Source organism: Bos mutus, chromosome 1 (assembly GCF_027580195.1).
Source record: "Bos mutus isolate GX-2022 chromosome 1, NWIPB_WYAK_1.1, whole genome shotgun sequence".
Taxonomy (NCBI): Eukaryota; Metazoa; Chordata; class Mammalia; order Artiodactyla; family Bovidae; genus Bos; species Bos mutus.
This window is the reverse complement of record NC_091617.1, coordinates 56,735,562-56,760,785: the sequence shown is the minus strand read 5'-3', so window position 1 is coordinate 56,760,785 and position 25,224 is coordinate 56,735,562. Positions and strand designations below refer to the sequence as shown.

The following is a 25,224-nucleotide window of genomic DNA, read 5'->3' as shown; positions in this document are numbered from 1 at the left end:
GGCCTCCAGTTCAGTTCAGTTCAGCCACTCAGTCATATCCGACTCTTTGCGACCCCATGAATTGCAGCACACCAGGCCTCCCTGTCCATCACCAACTCCCGGAGTTCACTCAAACTCATCTCCACCGAGTCAGTGATGCCAACCAGCCATCTCATCCTCTGTCATCCCCTTTTCCTCCTGCCCCAAATCCATCCCAGCATCAGAGTCTTTTCCAATGAGTCAACTCTTCGCATGAGGTGGCCAAAGTACTGGAGTTTTGGCTTTAGCATCATTCCTTTCAAAGAAGACCCAGGACTGATCTCCTTTAGAATGGACTGGTTGGATCTCCTTGCAGTCCAAGGGACTCTCAAGAGTCTTCTCCAACATCATAGTTAAAAAACATCAATTCTTCAGCACTCAGCTTTCCTCACAGTCCAACTCTCACATCCATACATGACCACTGGAAAAACCATAGCCTTGACTAGCCTGACCTTTGTTGGCAAAGTAATGTCTCTGCTTTTGAATATGCTGTCTAGGTTGGTCATAACTTTCCTTTCAAGGAGTAACTGTCTTTTAATTTCATGGCTGCAATCATCATCTGCAGTGATTTTGGAGCCCAAAAAATAAAGTCTGACACTCTTTCCACTGTTTACCCATCTATTTCCCATGAAGTGATGGGACCAGATGCCATGATCTTAATTTTCTGAATGTTGAGCTTAAGCCAACTTTTTCACTCTCCTCTTTCACTTTCATCAAGAGGCTTTTGAGTTCCTCTTCACTTTCTGCCATAAGGGTGGTGTCATCTGCATATCTGAAGTTATTGATATTTCTCCCAGCAATCTTGATTCCAGCTTGTGTTTCCTCCAGCCCAGCGTTTCTCATGATGTACTTTGCATATAAGTTAAATAAGCAGGGTGACAATATACAGCCTTGATGTACTCCTTTTCCTATTGGGAACCAGTCTGTTGTTCCATGTGCAGTTCTAACTGTTGCTTCCTGACCTGCATACAGGTTTCTCAAGAGGCAGGTCAGGTGGTCTGGTATTCCCATCTCTTTCAGAATTTTCCAGTTTATTGTGATTCACACAGTCAAAGGCTTTGGCATAGTCAATAAAGCAGAAATATATGTTTTTCTGGAACTCTCTTGCTTTTTTGATGATCCAGCGGATGTTGGCAATTTGATCTCTGGTTCCTCTGCCTTTTCTAAAACCAGCTTGAACATCTGGAAGTTCACAGTTCACGTATTGCTGAAGCCTGGCTTGGAGAATTTTGAGCATTACTTTACTAGTGTGTGAGATGAGTGCAATTGTGTGGTAGTTTGAGCATTCTTTGGCATTGCCTTTCTTTGGGATTGGAATGAAAACTGACCTTTTCCAGTCCTGTGGCCACTGCTGAGTTTTCCAAATTTGCTGGCATATTGAGTGCAGCACTTTCACAGCATCATCTTTCAGGATTTGAAATAGCTCCATTGGAATTCCATCACCTCCACTGGCTTTGTTCGTAGTGATGCTTTCTAAGGCCCACTTGACTTCACATTCCAGGATGTCTGGCTCTAGGTGAGTGATCACACCATCGTGATTATCTTGGTCATGAAGATCTTTTTTGTACAGTTCTGTGTATTCTTGCCCCCTCTTCTTATCTTCTGCTTCTATTAGGTCCATACCATTTCTGTCCTTTATTGAGCCCATCTTTTCATGAAATGTTCCCTTGGTATCTCTAATTTTCTTGAAGAGATCTCTAGTCTTTCCCATTCTGTTGTTTTCCTCTATTTCTTTGCATTGATCGCTGAGGAAGGCTTTCTTATCTCTCCTTGCTATTTTTTGGAACTCTGCATTCAGATGCTTATATCTTTCCTTTTCTCCTTTGCTTTTCACTTCTCTTTTTTTCACAGCTATTTGTAAGGCCTCCCCAGGCAGCCGTTTCATTTTTTTGCATTTCTTTTCCATGGGGATGGTCTTGATCCCTGTCTCCTGTACAATGTCATGAACCTCCATCCATAGTTCATCAGGCACTCTGTCTATCAGATCTAGTCCCTTAAATCTATTTCTCATTTCCACTGTATAACATAAGGGATTTGATTTAGGTCATACCTCAATGGTCTAGTGGTTTTCCTTACTTTCTTCAATTTAAGTCTGAATTTGGCAATAAGGAGTTCATGATCTGAGCCACAGTCAATCCCCATCTTGTTTTTTCTGACTGTATAGAGCTTCTCCATCTTTGGCTGCAAAGAATATAATAAATCTGATTTCAGTGTTGACCATCTGGTGACGTCCATGTGTAGAGTCTTCACTTGTGTTGTTGGAAGAGGGTGTTTGCTATGACCAGTGTGTTCTCTTGGCAAAACTCTGTTAGCCTTTGCCCTGCTTCATTCCGTATTCCAAAGGCAAATTTGCCTATTATTCCAGGTGTTTCTTGACTTCCTACTTTTGCATTCCAGTCCTGTATAATGAAAAGGACATCTTTTTTGGGTGTTAGTTCTAAAAGGTCTTGTAGGTCTTCATAGAACTGTTCAACTTCAGCTTCTTCAGCATTACTGATTGGGGCATAGACTTGGATTACTGTGATATTGAATGGTTTGCCTTGGAAACGAACAGAGATCATTCTGTCATTTTTTGAGAATGCATCCAAGTACTGCATTTTGGACTCTTTTGTTGACCATGATGGCTACTCCATTTCTTCTAAGGGAAACCTGCCCACAGTAGTAGATATAATGGTCATCTGAGTTAAATTCACCCATTCCAGTCCATTTTAGTTCACTGATTCCTAGAATGTTGATGTTCACTCTTGCCATCTCCTGTTTGACTTCTTCCAATTTGCCTTGATTCATGGACCTAACATTCCAATTTCCTATGCAATATTGATCTTTACAGCATTGGACCTTGCTTCTATCACCAGTCACATCCACAACTGGGAATTGTTTCTGCTTTGGCTCTGTCCCTTCATTCTTTCTGGAGTTATTTCTCCACTGATCTCCAGTAGCATACTGGGTACCTACTGACCTGGGGAGTTCCTCTTTCAGTATCCTATCATTTTGCCTTTTCATACGGTTCATGGGGTTCTCAAGGCAAGAATACTGAAGTGGTTTGCCATTCCATTCTCCAGTGGACCACATTCTGTCAGACCTCTCCACCATGACCCGCCTGTCTTGGTGGCCCCATAGGACATGGCTTAGTTTCATTGAGGTAGACAAAGCTGTGGTCCATGTGATTAGATTGACAGTTTTTGTGATTATGGTTTCAGTGTGTCTTCCCTCTGATGCCCTCTCACAATACCTACCGTTTTACTTGGGTTTCTCTTACCTTGGACGTGAGGTATCTCTTCACGGCTGCTCCAGCACTCACTGGAATACCTTTATTAAGCATAAAGTCTCTTCTACACTCTAGTCCACTGAGAACACTGAAACTCAAAATGCTTGAAGACCTTATTCAATTATGAAGACACCACTTAATGTAAGACCAAGCTCCTCCAATAGAATCCCCTGGTACTCACACTGATTTTGTTATGTCTCATAAAAACTAATGTGACAATATTCCCAGACAAGATGACTAACATGAGAATTCACTGATATGGCAACAGCTTAGTTCGGAGCATGAAGATCATTTTGCTGTGTTACTAAAAGTAACAATTTCTATGGGGCATATGAAGTGAAATCCAAAGGATAAGAAGAAAAGTCTTTAAATATCTCCTAGAAGACATCAATCAAGGCTAGGTTCTTTGAAGTTTCCATTGATAACAAACAACCTATATCTTTAAAATAAGGAGCATGGTACTTCCTTGGCAGTCTAGTGGTTAAGACTCCTCACTTCCACTGCAAGGGATGTGGGTTTGACCTGTGGTGGGGGAATAAGATTCTGATTGCCATGCACTGAGGGAAAAAAAAAAAAATTAGGGCGAATGATTGGTGACAGCCAGACATGTGAAGAACTGATGCTGAAGAAGAATTCTGTTTAACAAGAACCAGAGAATATTATGGTTGTGACACTTTCTTCCAGAAACAGCAGGTCTCAGGGCTGCAAAGGCCAAAGTGCTCACAAGAGAAAGCCTTCATAGGCTTCAGTAGCCTTTGTCTATTATGGTAGCCATCTTGGAACCACCAGACAGCTCCCTTTTAGCTGGGAATGGGCAGGGTTCATTGTAGTTTTCTTACTCATCAGAATCCTATTTGGTGTCTTCAATATTGCCATTCTTCACTCAAAGTAAGGAAAGAAAGAATGCAAGAAAGAAAGGAAGGAGTTGCAACATGGTGAAAACAGAATGACTCCGCTGGTAGAGAATCTGTCTGCAGTGCAGGAGACCCAGGTTCAATCCCTGGGTTGGGAAGAGCCCCTGGAGAAGGAAATGGCAACCCACTCCAGTATTCTTGCCTGGGAAATCCTAGGACAGAGGACCCTGGCAGGCTATAGTCCATGGGGTCACAAAGAGTCATACACGACTTAGTGACTAAACCACCAACACAGAAATAGAATAAGAAATTTATTTAATTTGAAGGAGAACTTGGAGTTGTCACTGGAGATTTAGTTTATCTTTAAAAGGCAAAGTAAGCAGAATAAAATAGAATATTCAGTGGATGTTTATTGTTTGTATTTATAAATGCTGTCACTGTAAGAAATTACAACAAACAAAATACTGTACTTTAAGTCAAGAGTTAGCAAACTATAGCCCATGGGCAAAATCCAGCTGGCTGTATATATTTGTAGATAAAATTGTATTGGACAAAGCCATTGACACTTGTTTCTTTATTATATGTGCCTGCTTTCTTGCTGCAACAGCAGTGTTGAATACTTGCAACAGAGACCATATGGAATGCAAAGCTCCAGATGTTTCCTTTTTCAGTCCTTTGGCAAAGCTACACTGTGTGTGATGATAGGGCTTCAGAATCTAGACCACCTAAGACATAACTTGATTTCAGTAATCCCTCTGAGGTCAATTTTGATTTCTTATCTGTTTCTGGAATAGATACTTAATCCCAGTATGAACTAAATTTAATAGTTAGAATCTCATTCTTTGCCTTCTTTCCAACCCAGTCTAATGATACTTAGCTACCTAGAAAAGCCAAATTATTTTAGAAGCCTATTCACTGCTGGCTTCTAAGACCTTTAATTTAATTTCTCTGTTTATTATGTGGTAGAATTGAGTGGAAAATTAGAATGGGGAGCATAAAGAATATTTTTAAAAGCAGGAGAGCACATTGAATGGTGGTCTTAAAAACTCAGAGGAAGGTATTTTTCAGGTTTTTAAGTCATAAGAAGCATTCTGAAAGTCATTGTTTCTCTTTAAAAAGATAGTAATACAAACATATTTTTCAGAAAGCAAATTTGAAGTAGATTGGGACTATCTTCAGGAACTCTATAGAACTCAAGAGAAGAAATGCATGTACATCTTAAGAACTAAGGAATTGGGAACTTGAGTTAGGTTAAGTCTGCCATCTCTCTCTGCTTCTGCTTCATTCTTCCCAAGGTTTATTAGTCAGGGTTCTTCAGAGAGACAGAACAGGATGTATGTGTGTGTTGGACATCCGAGAGAGAGGGAGAACGAGAGAAAGAGGAAGAGATTGATTTACTTTATGGAATTGGTCCAAAATCTGCAGGATCTTTGGAGACCCAGGGAAGAGATGCAGATCAAGTCTGAATGCAATGTGCTGGCAGAATTCCCTTTCCCATGAGGTCAGTCTTTTCTGTTAAACCCTTCAACTGATTGGATGAGGCCCACTCACATTATGGAGGGTAATTTACTTTACTCAAATTCTACCAATTGAAAAATATCTTTGTAGAAACATCTAGAATAATGTTTGACCAAACATTTGGGTACCATGGACTAGCTAGGCTGACAATAAAATTAACCATCATAGCAGGAAATTGGGGAAGAAAGAGGGATGAACTATTCTTCTCACTGTTGGTTCTTGAGAAAGTACTTGATTTGTCCAGCTGTTTGAGATGCCCACTACTGGTCTAAACAATTTTAATCAAGTAGTGGCATCTGTAAAAAAGACCACATAATCAGCCCAGCTCATGAGAGGTGTTCATGATGGACCAATACATTATGGCTAGGTAAGGATAGAGGCAGTGTTACCTTGTACAAAATCATTTTAAGTATAAAATGAGATATTGTGTAAATGGGAAATCATTGATTAATAGCTTACAATGTAATTTCCAAATGTTAACATGTTTTTCCATATAATGATGTAACAGCTTCTAATTTCTGTATTTCAAGGATTTTTGTGTAATTTTAGTTATGGTTCATTGATTTTCTATCATGTTGTACACAAGCTCTTGTGGAGAAAAGAATGGTTTTTACTCTAAGTTTCTAAAATTGATTTCATCTATTTCTCTCTGAATATTTTCTAGTTTCAACAACTTCATCTATGGAAAGAAAGCAGAGCACTGTAACACTTTACGCAGAAGGTAGTATGCCTGTATTTTTTTGTTTCTTTACTTTGAGGCCAGTACTGAAGCATAGAATGCTGAGCTTCCTTAGAAACATAGTGGTCTAGACTCTGTTCTAGTCTTGTACCCAGTTAAAGAATATGGTGATCTGAATGCTGTAAGGTAAGTGACTTGAATGACTCCACCAATCCTCCCCTAAAGCAATTCGATTCCACTGAAAGATTATGGAGTTTTCTCTGTCACGCACTGTGCTGGGCTTTGTGGGGACCATAAAGATGAGCAAGATGAAGAAGACTCTCTGATCAGAGAGCCCTCCAGGGAGCTCTGTTCTGTGGGGAACCCAGACGGAAGCCCAGATATCACACAAGCAGAAGAGGTAAGCACTCACATCAAGTGTACCAGGAGTGCAGAAAGGGAGTGGTTAAACACCAAGGCTTAGACAAGGCTTCACAGAGGATGTAGCATGTGAATCAGGTCTTAAAGAAAGAGTTATTTTAATAGAAAAATAGCATTATGTTGGGCACCTTAGAGAGTGAAAACAGTGTGAGAGATGACATGGAGGTGGAATTGTGCTTGTTTTTTTTTTTTTTTCTGCAGTGAGGGTACAATGTAGTGGGTGATAAGATTGCAAAGTGAGTCAGTGTGACAGAGGGCTTTTGAAGCCAATAGGAAGACATTCAAACTTATTCTTCAGGCAGTGAAAGATGTCTGGAGGTTTTAGAGTTGAAGTAATCTCATTATGTTGTGGAATGATGCATTTTAAGGTATGAACTGAAAGGAGAAGAGTTTTGAGACAGAAACAGAAGTTAGGTGCCTGGCGATGGGGGCTTAATCTAGGGTGGTGAAAGTCACACAGTCATGTCCAACTCTTTGCGACTCCATGGACTAGTCCATGGAATTCTCCAGGCCAGAATACTGGAGTGCATAGCCTTTCCCTTCTCCCAGCCCAGGGATCTTCCCAACCCAGGGATCGAACCCAGGTCTCCCGCATAGCAAACAGATTCTTTACCAGCTGAGCCACAAGGAAAGCCCGAGAATACTGGAGTGGGTACCCTATCCCTCCTCCAGGGGATCTTCCCTACCCAGAAATTGAACCAGGGTCTTCTGCACTGCAGGCAGATTTTTTACCAACTGAGCTATCAGGGAAGCCCTAGGGAAAGGTTGTGAGAAAAGAAAGGAAATGCCTCAAAGCCAATAAGAATTTGTGTGCAAAAGGCTGAATGAGACTGGAAGAGATTTATAGAAAAAGGATGCAGAGAAGATGGGATGTGGCTGCTGGTTTGGGGGCAAAGAAGAGACTCTATTGTTTTCTCAGGAAGTAGGAAGTGCAATCACCCTAGCTGATCTTATATGGAGAATATATTTGTTAAGTGCCAAACCCACTGAGTGTTGTGGAGGTACTGGCCATTGGTAAATTATCATTTGCTGCTGCTGCTAAGTTGCTTCAGTCGTGTCCAACTCTCTGCAACCCCATAGACGGCAGCCCACCAGGCTCCGCTGTCCCTGGGACTCTCCAGGCAAGAACACCGGAGTGGGTTGCCATTTCCTTCTCCAATGCATGAAAGTGAAAAGTGAAAGTGAAGTCACTGAGTCGTGTCCAACTCTCGGCGACCCCATGGACTGCAGCCTACCAGGCTCCTCCGTCCATGGGATTTTCCAGGCAAAAGTACTGGAGTGGGGTGCCATTGCCTTCTCCAAAATTATCATTTACTAATGATAATTTATCATTTTATCATTTTAATCCTGATAATTTATGAAAAAGTATGAAAAAGGAAAGGTATGGAAAAGGAAAGAAGAGGATGAAGAAAGGGGGGGAAATACCAATAACATTAGAACTATCGATATAGGTGAAGGGTGATTGACTTGAAGGTCACAGAATGGAGGAAAGTGAAAGAACACAGAATATCTGCTGTGCTTGGAATCCTCACTGATGGAGTTATTTCTTGATACTGTGCCCCTGTTCAAATGTGTGCTTATTTGATTACCAAATACTTGCCTTTAAAAAACAGATCTTGAGGATATATATTAGCAAAAACATTAAACCTTATACTGTTTACCAAGGTAAAGTTCGAACATATGAGAACACAAAAGAGCATTCACAGCTTGCTATCTCACTGGTCTCTTATTTTTCTGGTTTTATTTTAAGCATCATTCCTTTATGCACATATATGCTTCCCACATCCAACCTCTAGCAGATTTCTAACAAGCCATGTTCTTGCTTGTCTCCAAGCCTTTGCCAAGCTGGAGGTTCTCACTATGAGCTGATGTCACTTGGAGTGATGGAAACAGCATGGGTTTAACTGCCCTTTTGGCTGGCTGGCTAAGTCGCTTTAGTCGTGTCCGACTCTGTGTGACCCCATAGACGGCAGCCCACCAGGCTCCCTTGTCCCTGGGATCCTCCAGGCAAGAACACTGGAGTGGGTTGCCATTTCCTTCTCCAATGAGTGAAAGTGAAAAGTGAAAGTGAAGTCACTCAGTCGTGTCCGACTCTTAGCGACCCCATGGACTACAGCCTACCAGGCTCCTCTGTCCGTGGGATTCTCCAGGCAAGAACACTGGAGTGGGTTGCCATTTCCTTTTCCAATGCATGAAAGTGAAAAGTCAAAGTGAAGTCGCTCAGTCGTGTCCGACTCTTAGCGACTCCATGGACTGCAGCCTACCAGGCTCCTCTGTCCATGGCATTTTCCAGGCAAGTGTACTGGAGTGGGGTGCCATTGCCTTCTCAGATCTACTTTAAAATCCTCCTCCTTCCTTTAATCTAGTAATATGATATTTATTTGGCCATGAAATGAAAAGGCTTGAGTACATCACGGAGGAGGCAGATGACATCAAAAGAGGAGAGAGGAAATACTAAATGCAAAGCTTAGAAACATAAGCTTAAGCTTCATTCACATAAAATTTTTGTCACACCACAGCTGGTTTTGTTCATGTCAAACTGATGAAATCACTGACACTCACCTTTGTTACAGGTGACTTGTAACAGATACACGTCTCAGCAAACCCCTTTCAGTCAGGGACATGTCAGTTTATGGGAAAGCATGAGCTTCTACATTGGGAAATGCTTGCCAGTCTTAATTTTTATTTTAAAATATGGATAAATAGGTCAATGCTATGTTTAATCCTGACAATGATATTAAATGTATGAAAACAAGATCTGTGAACAAGGTTCACAGCAAACTATCAGCGAGTATTTATGTGAATGAATAGAACAGAAGGAGAACTCATTGAAAGACTATATATTATACTATCACACATTTGCAATGAAATACTTTTATAGAAAATTTATAGAGGAAAATAATCCTTGTTTTTCATTTGATTTGTATTTATATACTATACTACTTTTTTTTTCCCCTAGAAAAATACTTCTAAGCATCTCTTACAGCTTGGCATTGTCATTTTTTCATTTATGTGAGATGGTCCAACTAATGAGATTACAGATTATTTTAAAATCTGTTGATTTAACTGATTTTATGATTCTCTGAATAAAAATTAAATAAAAAATTCCAATTTCTTCAGCGTTAATGTCATAGCTATTTTTAATGGAAGTACCATATCTTTCCAGACTTATGTTTGTCTGAAGTGCCACCCTTAAGAGTACGTGTTTAGTTCTGATGTTACTGATTTTTCACTTTCATCAAAACTTGGGAGGAGAAAACCACATTATTAATAATTCCATTTTACCCCTTTAGAGCATGAGTTGTATAGTAAATCTCATAGTCTCTTTGTCCAAAAGATTAGATTTAGAACACTGTCTTTGTCCTTTAATTCAGATTCTCTTTTCTCATCAGTTTGTTTCATAGATATCAAATCTTCTGATTTAATTTCATAACACTTAAAAAATCATCATACATATAATACATGTTATTTTCCTAATGATACAGGAAGAAGTTGGTTAATCATTGGATGGATTTAATATTATACTTTATATATATATTTCATGAATGTTATTTCTTATGTAAGTCTAGTATTTCTGGAAAAAGGCCACCTGCAAAGTAAATTTTAAGTACAATTTCATGTAATATGTTGTGAATAAATTTTGACACATCAAGTATTATAAAGCTTTTCTCTTATTATTCTCTGTTTGTGTGTTTATGTATGTGTTTCCAGTTAAAACTTCACTATCAGTACTAGTGGATACAAAAGCTGTGCTCACTTGCCCTCCTGTGCTGTGGCCAAGTGTGTTGGTAGTAACATGGGAAATAGTCCTCAGAGACAAGCCGCCCTGCTTCGGAGCCTACAGACGTGATACAAATCAGACCACGAGAGGAAACTGTACCGACAAGAGAATAACCTGGGCCTCCAGACCTGACGAGAATCCTGCCCTTCAGGTTGATCCAGTGGCCATCACTCATGATGGGAATTACACATGTCAAATAGTAACAAGTGATGGGAATTTCCATCATGAGTATCACCTCCAAGTATTAGGTAAGGAACGTCATATATTAAGGTGTTTCAGAGAACCAGATTTTGGGCTGAAACAAATCTCTGTCTAAATTCCATGTCCCATGTGTTAAGACTGAAGCATTTCCCCTACATTTCTGCAGTGCCCCCGGAGGTGACCCTGATCCAAACTGAGAAGGGAACTGCAGTGTGCAAGGCAGCTGCAGGGAAGCCGGCTGCACAGATCTTCTGGACCCCAGAGGGGGATTGTGTCACTGAGCAAGAGCCTTACTGGGGTGATGGCACAGTGACCGTCCAGAGCACATGCCGCTGGGGGAGCCGCCATGTGCTGAACGTGTCCTGCTCTGTCTCCCACTTGGCTGGCAACAAGAGTCTGTTCATACAACTGAGTCAAGGTTAGTAATTTTTCTAGTCTTATTTTTGATTTTTCCATTCTTTCAGAGGAGTTACCTTAAGAAAGAAAAAGGAGTTTACAAAGAAATTTCATTCAAGGATGTCCTTTCCACCCTCCACTTTATCTCCGTCTCCTCCTCAAAGTAAAGGATTATCTAGAAGAATATTACAAAAATTTGTTGTAAAAAGCCATATTATAGAATAAAGTTTATTCTACTTTTTTTCTTCAGTTGTGTAGAGCAGTTTCCAGGATTTCAGTTGCCCTACGAGGGACTGAACCTGGGCCATGACAGTGAAAGCCAGAATCCTAACCACTAGGCTACCAGGGAACTCCCAATTTATTCTTCCTGTAATGTTCTCTTCTGTACTAATAAATTGACTGGTATAGTGTACTTTTACACAAATACTTAAATGGTTTTAATAGAAGGATAAAGGGTAATTTTAAACAACTAATTATAATTTTATTAGAAGAATAAAGTTGCTCATAAATTACCTTCATGAATTTTCAGTCTGGTAGAGTTTTCTCCTTACGGTTTTCCCAATGAAGTTTCTTTAATGTTTTATAATAACATCTATGATTCAGTTCATTACAGTTTAGTTTCTCTGCTCTCTGCACCCATTCTACTCTAATTTCTTGTTATAAAAATATTGTTCTAATCAGCCTAACTCATATAGTTTAAAATCTGTGTTGTCTATCATGTGTAGACAAGTATATCATGTAAAATGTTAGCCCTCTCTGATTCTCCATCCCCCCTGCTCCATTATAAACAACTCTCCAGAGACAAGTACTTTCAGATCTTAAAGTGTTTCTTCTAGTATTTGACTCAGTTTTTATTAACAACATGGTTATGTTGCTATTTCTTAATATAGCTAATTTAAACCTAGTGTACATGTGTGCGTGCTAAGTCATTTCAGTTGTGTTGACTCTGTGCAACCCTATGGACTATTAGCCCCTCAGCTCCTCTGTCCACGGGATTCTTCAGGCAAGAATGCTGGAGTGGGTTGCCATGGCATGCTCTCCTCCAGGGAATCTTCCCAACCCAGAGATCGAACCCGTGTCTCTTATGTCTCCTACACTGGCAGGCAGTTTCTTTACATCTGAGCTACCAGGGGAGGTCTTTTCTCTGAGGCTATTCAGACTCTGTAGAAAACCTCTCCAATCTCTTACCTTGGAGAAATAATCCTGACTATCTGAGAGTGTTCTGAGAGAAGGGAGGAGAGGGGTGTGTGTAAGTGTGTGTGTGTGTGTGACTATTCAGAACTCAAACTTTCCTTTAAAGACACTTCATCTCCACCCTACATTATATCTGAATCTTTGACTCTGGAATTTCTCCAGTTCATCTTCTTTGGGCCAAACTTCCCGTTTTCTGCTGGTTGGGGAAGTGTGGTGACCTGGTTGAGTGGGGTGGGAGGAGAGTTGGCAGCCTATCTGTTCTTCATACAGAACTTTAAGGAAGCTTCCAACTTTTAGCTCCACACTTCACTCCTGACATTCCCCTTTCTCCATATCTTTTCCTCCCTATTCTAGAGCCTTCTTGGATTCACTAAGGTTTATACTTATTTCACTCTGAATTATTGGCCATTCTTCCGTTCATCTTTCACGTTAAAACAAGTTGAAATCTTTCATCTGCTCTTATCTTCATCCATAATCTCTTTGTCTTTGCAAGTCTATACTTAAAAAAAAATTCTGCGCTCAGGGCTGGTGCACTGGGATGACTCTGATGGATGGGATGGGGAGGGAGGTGGGAGGGGGTTTCAGGATGGGGGACAGAGGTACACCCATGGCTGATTCATGTCAATGTATGGCAAAAACCACTACAATATTGTAAAGTAATTAGCCTGCAATTAAAATAAATTAATTAATTAAAAAAATTATCTACTGATATTTTAGTGTTAAGAAAGGAGAAGAGGAAAGTGTTGGGTTTAAAGTATGATTTTCTAAAGTCCATTCTTATAGTTTGTATATATATATATATATAGTTTGGCAGTGTTTACTGAGAAGAGTAATGCTCCCGGTTATGTATGAAGTCCAACCACTCCGTATTACAATATGACATCATATTTATAGAATCTCAGAATTGGAGCGAGTCTCTAGTCCAGTCCCACCCAATGCAGGTATGTCTCCCACACAGGGTGGACCTTTACCTCTGCTAGTACACTTCCAACAAAAGACAGCTCATTAGTTTGAAAGAGAGGGCTTCAAAACACTATTGTAGTTTTTAACTGTAAAACAAAAATTTTCTTCTTTAAATAAAAATCCAGTGTTTAAAAACAAAGTATTGAAAGAAGGTGGATTGCAGCCTCCACTTACCTCTCTCTCTGTCCCAGCCACATTCACGCAACTTCAGGAGCACAGTCTTAAAACCTCTCAGAGTCGGCCAGGTCCTTTGCTGACTTCTCCTCTTGTCAGATTGAGCTTATATTTCTACCAGCAGTAGTGAATAGTTTAAAGTTGCTGACATGCATTCAGTTCAGTTTCAATGCCTTGGAATAGAGGTGACTTCAGAATTAGGGTTATTTTTCCAAATACTTTTCTTACAATTCCCTGTTCATTTCTGAATATTGGAGAAGACCAATACTCTGTTACTGTAACAGAGAGATCTAAATTTCACATCTCTCCTACAGGAATTCACTAAATGAATCCTTAAGGCAACAAAATCCTGATCCAAGATAATGTCTGCTAAAAACTCAAGTGTCTGAAATGATAAAGCAATTTTATTATAACAATTATTTGAACTATTAATGGGGCAAAAGTTTTAAAAATTAAATCACAGAAATAAATTTCATGTACTATAAGACATTCTTGTAGATGTAAATATATATACGTATAATTTTAAAGTAGACTTTTATTTTTTAAATAGAATGATAGCAATATTGAATAGGAAGTACAGAGAGTTCCAATAAAACCCTTGTCCCTACACATGCATGGTCTTTCTATCTATCTATTGATCATCCCCCACACTGCAGCGGTACATTTGTTATAATCAATGACCCTATCTTAATGTACTATTACCACTCAAAGTCCATAGTTTACATTAAGATTCACTCTAGGTACATGTTCTATGAATTTTGAGAAATGCATAAATGACATACATTCACCATTGTTGTATGGTATAGAGTAGTTTCATTGCCATAAAATCCTCTATGCTCCACCTATTCATGCCTCCATCCATCCTAACCTTTAACAATCCCTGATTGTCTTACTCCATAGTTTTGCCTTTTCCAGAATGTTATGGTTGGAATCATGCAGCATTTAGCCTTTTCAGACTGGCTCTTTTCATTTAGTAATATGCTTTTAATAGTCCTACATGATTTCATGGCTTCATAGCTCATTGCTTTTTACTGCTGAATAATGTTAAATTATTTTATTATGCCAGGGAAGCCTAGCATGCTGCTGTCCATGGGGTCACAAAGCCCATACACGGCTGAGTGACTGAACTGAACTGAGTGTTAAATTATATATTCTTGTGTCTATATTTACAGGTGCTGAAATACCAGCACACTTAAAAAATTTATATATCACTGCCCCTATTTTTATTATCTTGATCGTCGTGGGATCCATTTGGCTTTTGAAAATCAGTGGCTGCAGGTACTGACTGATGCCTTCTCTTCTCCAGCTTTATTGGGTTAAAAAGAAGTCAGAAATATGGAATTAACTAGGTAAAATTAAGATTTTAACATCAATTCTCCCATAATCAAGAAGTATACCCTGAAAATAAAATATATGGTCTACTCTGAATGACATGGGGGATTTTTCTAGGTTATTTAGATATGCAAGCATAGTGAATTAGGCTGTCTGGGGCAGGATCTTGGGAAAGACAGTGCCTGCTATTTTGTATTAGGGAAAAGAATTACAATAATTAATTTCATATACCAAAGATGAGGTGTTGCATATATTCCATTACACAAGGTTCTTTGCATAATTTTACTTATCTTTCCAAAATTCAGAATTATCTTATTTGGATGTGTTAACTGCAAGCAGCATTCTTTACTCATATCTGATAGTTCATTTCTGACTTATTATAGTTTCTATCAAAATGAACCATAATTGTCAACAGCATACTCTTTTGTTTTCTCATTTTCAATCTGAATAATCATGGTTTGATATTTATTCTAGCTTATTTTTATTTTTGCAGAAAATGTAAATTGAAAAAAACAGAGCATACTCCAGTTGTTCAGGAGGTAAGATTAAAAAGAATATTTGCAAACTTTTAAGCCATGTAGTCTGAAAATCTAGTCAGTTAGTTCAGTTTAGTCGCTCAGTTGTGTCCGACTCTCTGTGACCCCATGAACCGCAGCACGCCAGGCCTCCCTGTCCATCACCAACTCCCAGAGTCCACCCAAACATATGTCCATTGAGTCAGTGATGCCATCCAACCATCTCACCCTCTGTCGTCCCCTTCTCCTCCTGCCCTCCGTCTTTCCCAGCATCTAGTCATATAATTTGTAATTTGCATCAATATTAGTATTTTAATTAAAAAGAAAAAAATTCTAATCCTACAATACTGTCAGATGTACTTATTTTGTTAATTATCCACCAAGCACTATTTAAACACACCCCAAATCCATATTTTTAAGAACTGCATCCTACAAAAGACATCATGTTAGCCTCGTTTGGACTGTAATCTTTGGAGAAATTGAGTTAGTATTTCTTCCTCCTTTAAACCATCTCTAATTCTTGATTTCCTTTTTTCAATACCATCATCATTTCTGTCTTACCTAAAGTGAAAATGAAAGTCACTTAGTCGTGTCCCACTCTTTGAGACCCCATGGTCTATACAGCCCATGAACTTCTCCAGGCCAGAATACTGGAGTGGGTAGCCTTTCCCTTCTCCAGGGGATCTTTCCAACCCAGGGATCAAACTCAGGTCTCCCTCATTGCAGGCGATTCTTTACCTGCTAAGCCGCAAGGGAGGCCCAAGAATACTAGACTGGGTAGCCTATCCCCTCTTTAGCGGATCTTCCTGACCCAGGAATTGAACCAGGGTCTCCTGCATTGCAGGTGGATTGTTTACCAACTGAGCTATCAGGGAAGCCCTTTTTACCTAAGTTTAATACCTATCCAGCTCTAGAACCTACTATAACAAGTAGTTTATTAAATCTTTGACACTCTCTTCTGAAATACTCCTCACGTCACTTCACTCTTCTACATTCCTACTTTCAGGCAACTGTTATCATCTGACACTGAGACATAAATAATCAAAAATTTTTTGATAGTATATTAGAAAAGTCTTGCTTTTATGTTCATGCAGACTCAGAGACCACTATTGGTAGACACTAAAGTTGTGAGCACTTGTTAGAAGAGCACAGGTCGTTAGGATTTCTGTTGTTTTTTTTTAATTGAATTTAACGTTGGGTTATATCTTAGGATGAAATGGAGCCCTATGCCAGCTACACAGAGAAGAACAATCCACTTTATGATATTACAAACAGGGTGAAGACGTCTCAGGTGTTACAAAGTGAAGTTGATGGTATGAATCTCCATACTATTTATGTTCCTAGAGTGTAGCACCAGGACAAATGAATCAAGATGCAGTTACAGATACTGTTCTTATTTTCTTAGAGTTCTGGAATGAAAAGCCTATTTTGAAACTAGCTTTTCAAAGATTCTTAGAAGACAGAGACATTATAGAGGATTTGCATTTATATCTTTATACAGTTGAACTTTTAGAATTTTAGCTGTTACTGGCTAGTTCTTTAAACTGATATTATTACAAAGAAAGTACACGCTCCTGATAAAATATTAAAATTGTTCAGTACGGTAGATGATGAAAATTGAGTTACTTCAAATAACTTCACAGAAAGAATAATTACGAAAAGTTTTATGTAATATTTGAGGAAATTTCTATGTGCACATGTCATACCTGTAGGTGCATTGTATATGTATACACTTATATGTCCACTTACATATTCATACACGTATATCCTTGTCAAGACAGAAATAGAAACATAGCATAATTTGTTCTGTACTTATAGAAAGTTAATAATATAGTATATCTTAAAGATCTTTTGTATCAACACAAGCAGAGCTACCTCATTCTTCTTAATGGTTACATATAATTCCATTGTATGTAATGGAATTGAATTTAATTAACCCTGTGGTGGACATTTCGATTGTTTTGTTTTGCTATTATAAACAATACTACATAGAATGTTTCTTGTGGATTTATCTCTTTGAATGTGTTTGAACATATTTGTAAGATAATTTCCTTGAGTGAAATTGCGAGGTTAAAAGTTTTGAGCATCGTTATTATTGACCGATATGTCAATATTATTGACTGCTATGTCAAATTGTATCAATTTATATTCCCTCCAATCCTGTTTGAAGGTGCCTTTTCTATTATTTCAATATCTGTTAATTGTCAACCTTCTGTTAGCAAATATAGGATTATAATAAGAATTTCACTATTTAATAAAACTGAATTTATATTTTCCTTCCGTGTGTGCATGTGCGCATATGTGTGTGAGAGAGAGAGAGGAAGAACACACATGAGGACATTAGCTTTTTCTGAACTTATTAAATCTCTAGAGCAGTATTGCTATCTAATACCTAATAATGTGATCAATTGGAGAAGTGTGTTTTTATGGTATACATTTTATTGTGATACATTTATCAAATAACAAATGTTGATTGACTATATAATCAGTTAAATATGCATTCTTGAGGACTTGGGATATTTACTAAGTATGATCTTATATGCTAAAGGAATAACCATGGGATGACATGATTTTTTTCCTCTATTTTTCTAAGGAATAAAATATTGGGAATATATTAATAATTTTTAATATATGAAAAATATATTTCATTATGAAAAATAAATCTGTTTACTTCATAGCAGGAAAAATGATACTGAAAATTAAATTTCAAAAACTGAAAAAATTTAATTTTCAGTATCGCTTTTCCTGCTATGAAGTAAACAGATTTATTTTTCATAATGAAATATATTTTTCATATATTAAAAATTATTAATATATTCCCAATATTTTATTCCTTAGAAAAATAGAGGAAAAACTGGAAATAGAGCTGCCTTATGACCCAGCAATCCCACTGCTGGGCATACACACTGAGGAAACCAGAATTGAAAGAGACATGTGTACCCCAATGTTCATCACAGCACTGTTTATAATAGCCAGGACATGGAAGTAACCTAGATGTCCATCAGCAGTTGAATGGATAAGAAAGCTATGGTACAGATACATAATGGAGTATTACTCAGCCATTAAAAAGAATACATTTGAATCAGTTCTAATGAGGTGGATGAAACTGGAGCCTATTATACAGAGTGAAGTAAGCCAGAAAGAAAAACACCAATACAGTATACTAATGCATATATATGGAATTTAGAAAGATGGTAACAATAAACTTGTATATGAGACAGCAAAAGAGACACTGATGTATAGAACAGTCTTTTGGACTCTGTGGGAGAGGGAGAGGATGGGATGATTTGGGAGAATGGCATTGAAACATGTATAATATCATGTGTGAAACAGGTCGCCAGTCCAGGTTCCATGCATGATGCTGGATGCTTGGGGCTGGTGCGCTGGGACAACCCGGGGGTATGGTGTGGGGAGCGGGGGGGAGGAGGGCTCGGGATGGGGAGCACATGTGTGCCTGTGGCAGATTCATTTTGGTGTGTGGCAGAACCAACACAATATTGTAAAGTTAAAAAGAATAAAATAAACATGATTTAGTTAGAAAGCTACTATGTCATGTCATGCCACAAGCATTATTGAACTATGTAAGAAGGTTTTACATATTCATTTTCTCTGCATTATAGTTAAAAATCTATGTGTTTTTTCGTAATCTGAGGAAGTAGCTGGCATAGGGCCCTGGACTCAGTAAGAAAGTCATTGGCTTTCTTACTTCTTTTATAGAATTACGAACTTTGCTTAAAACATGACTCTCATACCTTAAAAAAGGTTTGTTTTTTTTTTTTCAAAAAAAATTTTTTTTCTGTGGAACCATATTATATAAAACTGAGATAAGTATAAAGCCTTTTAGCCAAAGGAGTAGCCAGAGGTCCTGAACTTGTGACTTCTCAGTTCCTCAACCCTGCAGTGACCCCTGTGGGATCTTCCCCTTCTATGGGACATAGTTTGGAAACTAACAGTTATGTGTTAATCCTTCTCACTAAACACCTGTAGAATAAAAATTTGCTGGTACAGTACCATACCATACTGTCTTGATAACTGTGGCTTTGTAGTAGAGCCTGAAGTCAGGTAGGTTGATTCCTCCAGTTCCATTCTTCTTTCTCAAGATAGCTTTGGTTATTCGAGGTTTTTTGTATTTCCATACAAATTGTGAAATTATTTGTTCTAGCTCTGTGAAGGATACCGTTGGTAGCTTGATAGGGATTGCATTGAATCTATAAATGCCCAGAGATAAATCCACGCACATATGGACACCTTATCTTTGACAAAGGAGGCAAGAATATACAATGGATTAAAGACAATCTCTTTAACAAGTGGTGCTGGGAAATCTGGTCAACCACTTGTAAAAGAATGAAACTAGAACACTTTCTAACACCATACACAAAAATAAACTCAAAATGGATTAAAGATCTCAACGTAAGACCAGAAACTATAAAACTCCTAGAGGAGAACATAGGCAAAACACTCTCTGACATACATCACAGCAGGATCCTCTATGACCCACCTCCCAGAATACTGGAAATAAAAGCAAAAATAAACAAATGGGACCTAATTAACCTTAAAAGCTTCTGCACATCAAAGGAAACTATTAGCAAGGTGAAAAGGCAGCCTTCAGAATGGGAGAAAATAATAGCAAATGAAGCAACTGACAAACAACTAATCTCAAAAATATACAAGCAACTCCTACAGCTCAACTCCAGAAAAATAAATGACCCAATCAAAAAATGGGCCAAAGAACTAAATAGACATTTCTCCAAAGAAGACATACAGATGGCTAACAAACACATGAAAAGATGCTCAACATCACTCATTATCAAGAAATGCAAATCAAAACCACTATGAGGTACCATTTCACGCCAGTCAGAATGGCTGCGATCCAAAAGTCTACAAGCAATAAATGCTGGAGAGGGTGTGGAGAAAAGGGAACCCTCTTACACTGCTGGTGGGAATGCAAACTAGTACAGCCACTATGGAGAACAGTGTGGAGATTCCTTAAAAAACTGGAAATAGAACTGCCTTATGATCCAGCAATCCCACTGCTGGGCATACACACTGAGGAAACCAGAAGGGAAAGAGACACATGTACCCCAATGTTCATCGCAGCACTGTTTATAATAGCCAGGACATGGAAGCAACCTAGATGTCCATCAGCAGATGAATGGATAAGAAAGCTGTGGTACATATACACAATGGAGTATTACTCAGCCATTAAAAAAAATACATTTGAATCAGTTCTAATGAGGTGGATGAAACTGGAGCCTATTATACAGAGTGAAGTAAGCCAGAAAGAAAAACACCAATACAGTATACTAACACATATATATGGAATTTAGAAAGATGGTAACAATAACCCTGTGTACGAGACAGCAAAAGAGACACTGATGTATAGAACAGTCTTATGGACTCTGTTGGAGAGGGAGAGGGTGGGAAGATTTGGGAGAATGGCATTGAAACATGTATGATACCATGTATGAAATGAGTCGCCAGTCCAGGTTCGATGCACAATACTGGATGCTTGGGGCTGGTGCACTGGGAGGACCCAGAGGGATGGTATGGGGAGGGAGGAGGGAGGAGGATTCAGGATGGGAAACACATGTATACCTGTGGCGGATTCATTTCAATATTTGGCAAAACTAATACCATTTTGTAAAGTTTAAAAATAAAATAAAATAAAATAAATTTGCTGGTACATTGAAAAAAAATTAAATTTTTTAACATGGTAGAAATTAAAACAAAATCCATTCATGCTTTAATTGTGCCATTAGAAACATTTGACAGCTATTTTGTTTTACTAATATGTTTGTCTCCCTGAAGATATTTTGGTTACTCTAAACTTTATCCTTAAAATGATTGTTAATTTATTTTGGATATAAAACTACTATAGTGGCTCTTGACGTGATATTTTAACCAAACCATTTTGATGAGGTCAAGAAAACAGTCCATTAAGTTTCTGCATATAAATATTACCAAGAAGTGTGCACAATAGACATTATAACCTTGTCTTGACATTTTCTTAATTCTTCATCCATCCCTTTATTGGGATGAGGTTCACTCTTAGGTTCAATATGTGTTTAAATATTTTACATTTTAACTTGATAATGTCAAAACAATCATGTCAAATAACATCATAGTGAAGGTGTCAAGATAATTTATAATGTCAAATTACACTTTTTAGGAAATAAATGTATTAAACTCTTCTACTACAGGGGTGTTAAACATAGTTGAAAATCAGAATTATGTGGGGAAATACAAAATAATAAAGATTCCCCAATTCCTCTCTAGATCTGCTGAACCAGAAAATCTAGTGATTGGACTTAGCGTGTCATGTTTTCCAAGAAGCAGAAGGTAATATGGAGTTCAGTTCAGTCGCTCAGTCGTGTCCGACTCTTTGCGACCCCATGAATTGCAGCACGCCAGGCCTCCCTGTCCATCACCATTTCCCGGAGTTCACTCAAACTCACGTCCATCGAGTCGGTGATGCCATCCAGCCATCTCATCCTCTGTCGTCCCCTTTTCCTCCTGCCCCCAATCCCTCCCAGCATCAGAGTCTTTTCCAATGAATCAACTCTTCGCATGAGGTGGCCAAAGTACTGGAGTTTCAGCTTTAGCATCATTCCTTCCAAAGAACACCCAGAGCTGATCTCCTTTAGAATGGACTGGTTGGATCTCCTTGCAGTCCAAGGGACTCTCAAGAGTCTTCTCCAACACTACAGTTCAAAAGCATCAATCCTTTGGCACTCAGCCTTCTTCACAGTCCAACTCTCACATCCATACATGAATACTGGAAAAACCATAGCCTTGACTAGACAGACCTTTGTTGGCAAAGTAATGTCTCTGCTTTTAAGATGCTGTCTAAGTTGGTCATAACTTTTATTCCAACAAGTAAGCATCTTTTAATTTCATGGCTGCAGCCACTATCTGCAGTGATTTTGGGGCCCCTAAAAATAAAGTCTGCCACTGTTTCCACTGTTTCTCCATCTCTTTGCCATGAAGTGATGGGACCGGTCAAGCAGGAGATGGCAAGAGTGAACGTTGACAGTCTAGGATTCAGCAAACTAAAATGGACTGGAATGGGTGAATTTAACTCAGATGACCATATTATCTACTACTATGGGCAAGAATTCATTAGAAGAAATGGAGTAGCCATCATAGTCAAAAAAAGAGTCCAAAATTCTATACTTGGATGCAATCTCAAAAACGACAGAATGATCTCTGTTCATTTTCAAGGCAAATGATTCAATATCATGGTAATCCAAGTCTATGCCCCGACCAGTAATGCTGAAGAAGCTGAACAGTTCTATGAAGACATACAACACCTTTTAGAACTAACACCCAAAAAAGATGTCCTTTTCATTATACAGGACTGGAATGCAAAGTAGGAAGTCAAGAAACACCTGGAGTAACAGGCAAATTTGGCCTTGGAGTACAGAATGAAGCAGGGCAAAGGCTAATAGAGTTTTGCCAAGAGAAAGCACTGGTCATACCCAACATCCTCTTCCAACATAAGAGAAGACTACACGTGGACATCACCAGATGGCCAACACCTAAATCAGATTGATTATATTCTTTGCAGCCAAAGATGGAGAAGCTCTATACAGTCAGCTAAAACAAGACCGGGGTTAACTGTGGCTCAGATTATGAACTCCTTGTTGCCAAATTCAGACTTAAGTTGAAGAAAGTGGGGAAAACCACTAGACCATTCAGGTATGACCTAAATCAAATCCCTTATGATCATACAGTGGAAGTGAGAAATAGATTTAAGGGGCTAGATCTGATAGACAGAGTGCCTGATGAACTATGGACGGAAGTTCGTGACACTGTACAGGAGACAGGGAGCAACAATCCCCAAGAAAAGCAAAAAGCCAAATGGCTGTCTGAGGAAGCCTTACAAATAGCTGTGGAAAAAAAGAGAAGTGAAAAGCAAAGGAGAAAAGGGAAGATATACCCATTTGAATGCAGAGTTCCAAAGAATAGCAAGGAGAGATAAGAAAGCCTTCCTCAGCGATCAGTGCAAAGAAATAGAGGAAAACAATAGAATGGGAAAGACTAGAGATCTCTTCAAGGAAATTAGAGATACCAAGGGAACATTTCATGCAAAGAAGGGCTCAATAAAGGACAGAAATGGCATGGACCTAACAGAAGCAGAAGATATTAAGAAGAGGTGGCAAGAATACACAGAAGAACTGTACAAAAAAGATCTTCACGACCCAGATAATCATGATGGGACTGGATGCCATGATCTTCGTTTTCTGAATGTTGAGCTTAGGCCAACTTTTTCACTCTCCTCTTTCACTTTCATCAAGAGGCTCTTTAGTTCTTGTTCACTTTCTGCCATAAGGGTGGTGTCATCTGCATATCTGAGGTTATTGATATTTCTCCCTGCAATCTTGATTCCAGCTTGTGCTTTCTCCAGCCCAGGGTTTCTCATGATGTACTCTGCGTAGAAGTTAAATAAGCAGGGTGACAATATACAGCTTTGACGTACTCCTTTTCCTATTTGGAACCAGTCTGTTGTTCCATGTGCGGTTCTAACTGTTGCTTCCTGACCTGCATACAGATTTCTCAAGAGGCAGGTTGGGTGGTGTGGTATTCTCATCTCTTTCAGAATTTTCCACAGTTTATTGTGATCCACACAGTCAAAGGCTTTGGCATAGTCAATAAAGCAGAAATAGATGTTTTTCTGGAACTCTTCTTGCTTTTTCGATGATCCAGCAGAAGCTGGAAATTTGATCTCTGGTTCCTCTGCCTTTTTTAAAGCCAGCTTGAACATCTGGAAGTTCACAGTTCACATATTATTGAAGCCTGGCTTGGAGAATTTTGAGCATTACTTTGCTAGCGTGTGAGATGAGTGCAATTGTGTGGTAGTTTGAGCATTCTTTGGCATTGCCTTTCTTTGGGATTGGAATGAAAACTGACCTTTTCCAGTCCTGTGGCCACTGCTGAGTTTTCCAAATTTGCTGGCATATTGAGTGCAGTACTTTCACAGCATCATCTTTCAGGATTTGAAAGAGCTCCACTGGAATTCCATCACCTCCACTAGCTTTGTTCATAGTGATGCTTCCTAAGGCCCACTTGACTTCATATTCCAGGATGTCTGGCTCTAGGTGAGTGATCACACCATCGTGATTGTCTGGGTCATGAAGATCTTTTTTTGTACAGTTCTTCTGTGTATTCTTGCCACCTCTTCTTAATATCTTCTGCTTTTTGTTAGGTCCATGCCATTTCTGTCCTTTATTGAGCCCTTCTTTGCATGAAATGTTCCCTTGGTATCTCTAATTTCCTTGAAGAGATCTCTAGTCTTTCCCATTCTATTGTTTTCCTCTATTTCTTTGCACTGATCGCTGAGGAAGGCTTTCTTATCTCTCCTTGCTATTCTTTGGAACTCTGCATTCAAATGGGTATATCTTTCCTTTTCTCCTTTGCTTTTCACTTCTCCTCTTTTCACATCTATTTGTAAGGCTTCCTCAGACAGCCATTTGGCTTTTTGCTTTTCTTTTTCTTGGGGATGGTCTTGCTCCCTGTCTCCTGTACAGTGTCATGAACCTCTATCCATAGTTCATCAGGCACTCTGTCTATCAGATCTAGCCCCTTAAATCTATTTCTCACTTCCACTGTATGATCATAAGGGATTTGATTTAGGTCATACCTGAATGGTCTAGTGGTTTTCCCCACTTTCTTCAACTTAAGTCTGAATTTGGCAACAAGGAGTTCATAATCTGAGCCACAGTTAACCCCGGTCTTGTTTTAGCTGACTGTATAGAGCTTCTCCATCTTTGGCTGCAAAGAATATAATCAATCTAATTTAGGTATTGGCCATCTGGTGATGTCCACGTGTAGTCTTCTCTTATGTTGGAAGAGGGTGTTGGTTATCACTCTTGTGTTCTCTTGGCAAAACTCTATTAGCCTTTGCCCTGCTT

At 38.8% G+C, this 25,224-nt stretch overlaps 1 protein-coding gene across 6 annotated transcripts in view; it reads left to right on the top strand.

Annotated features, from left to right (window-relative positions):
• The window catches only part of LOC102279587 (cell surface glycoprotein CD200 receptor 1), a 64,052-nt gene that overhangs the window by 24,313 nt on the left and 14,515 nt on the right, over nt 1–25,224 (top strand). For 3 of the 6 annotated variants that reach the window (XM_070369211.1, XM_070369218.1, XM_070369197.1), the window contains exons 3-8: nt 6,323–6,379; nt 10,469–10,786; nt 10,906–11,157; nt 14,639–14,744; nt 15,292–15,337; nt 16,524–16,626. In XM_070369211.1, the coding sequence (XP_070225312.1) occupies nt 6,323–6,379; nt 10,469–10,786; nt 10,906–11,157; nt 14,639–14,744; nt 15,292–15,337; nt 16,524–16,626 (882 nt within the window). Of the gene's footprint in view, nt 1–5,565; nt 5,642–6,322; nt 6,380–10,468; nt 10,787–10,905; nt 11,158–14,638; nt 14,745–15,291; nt 15,338–16,523; nt 17,590–18,151; nt 18,493–25,224 lie in introns of those variants that run through there. The other 3 variants (XM_070369228.1, XM_070369221.1, XM_005903362.2) reach the window with 3 other exon arrangements.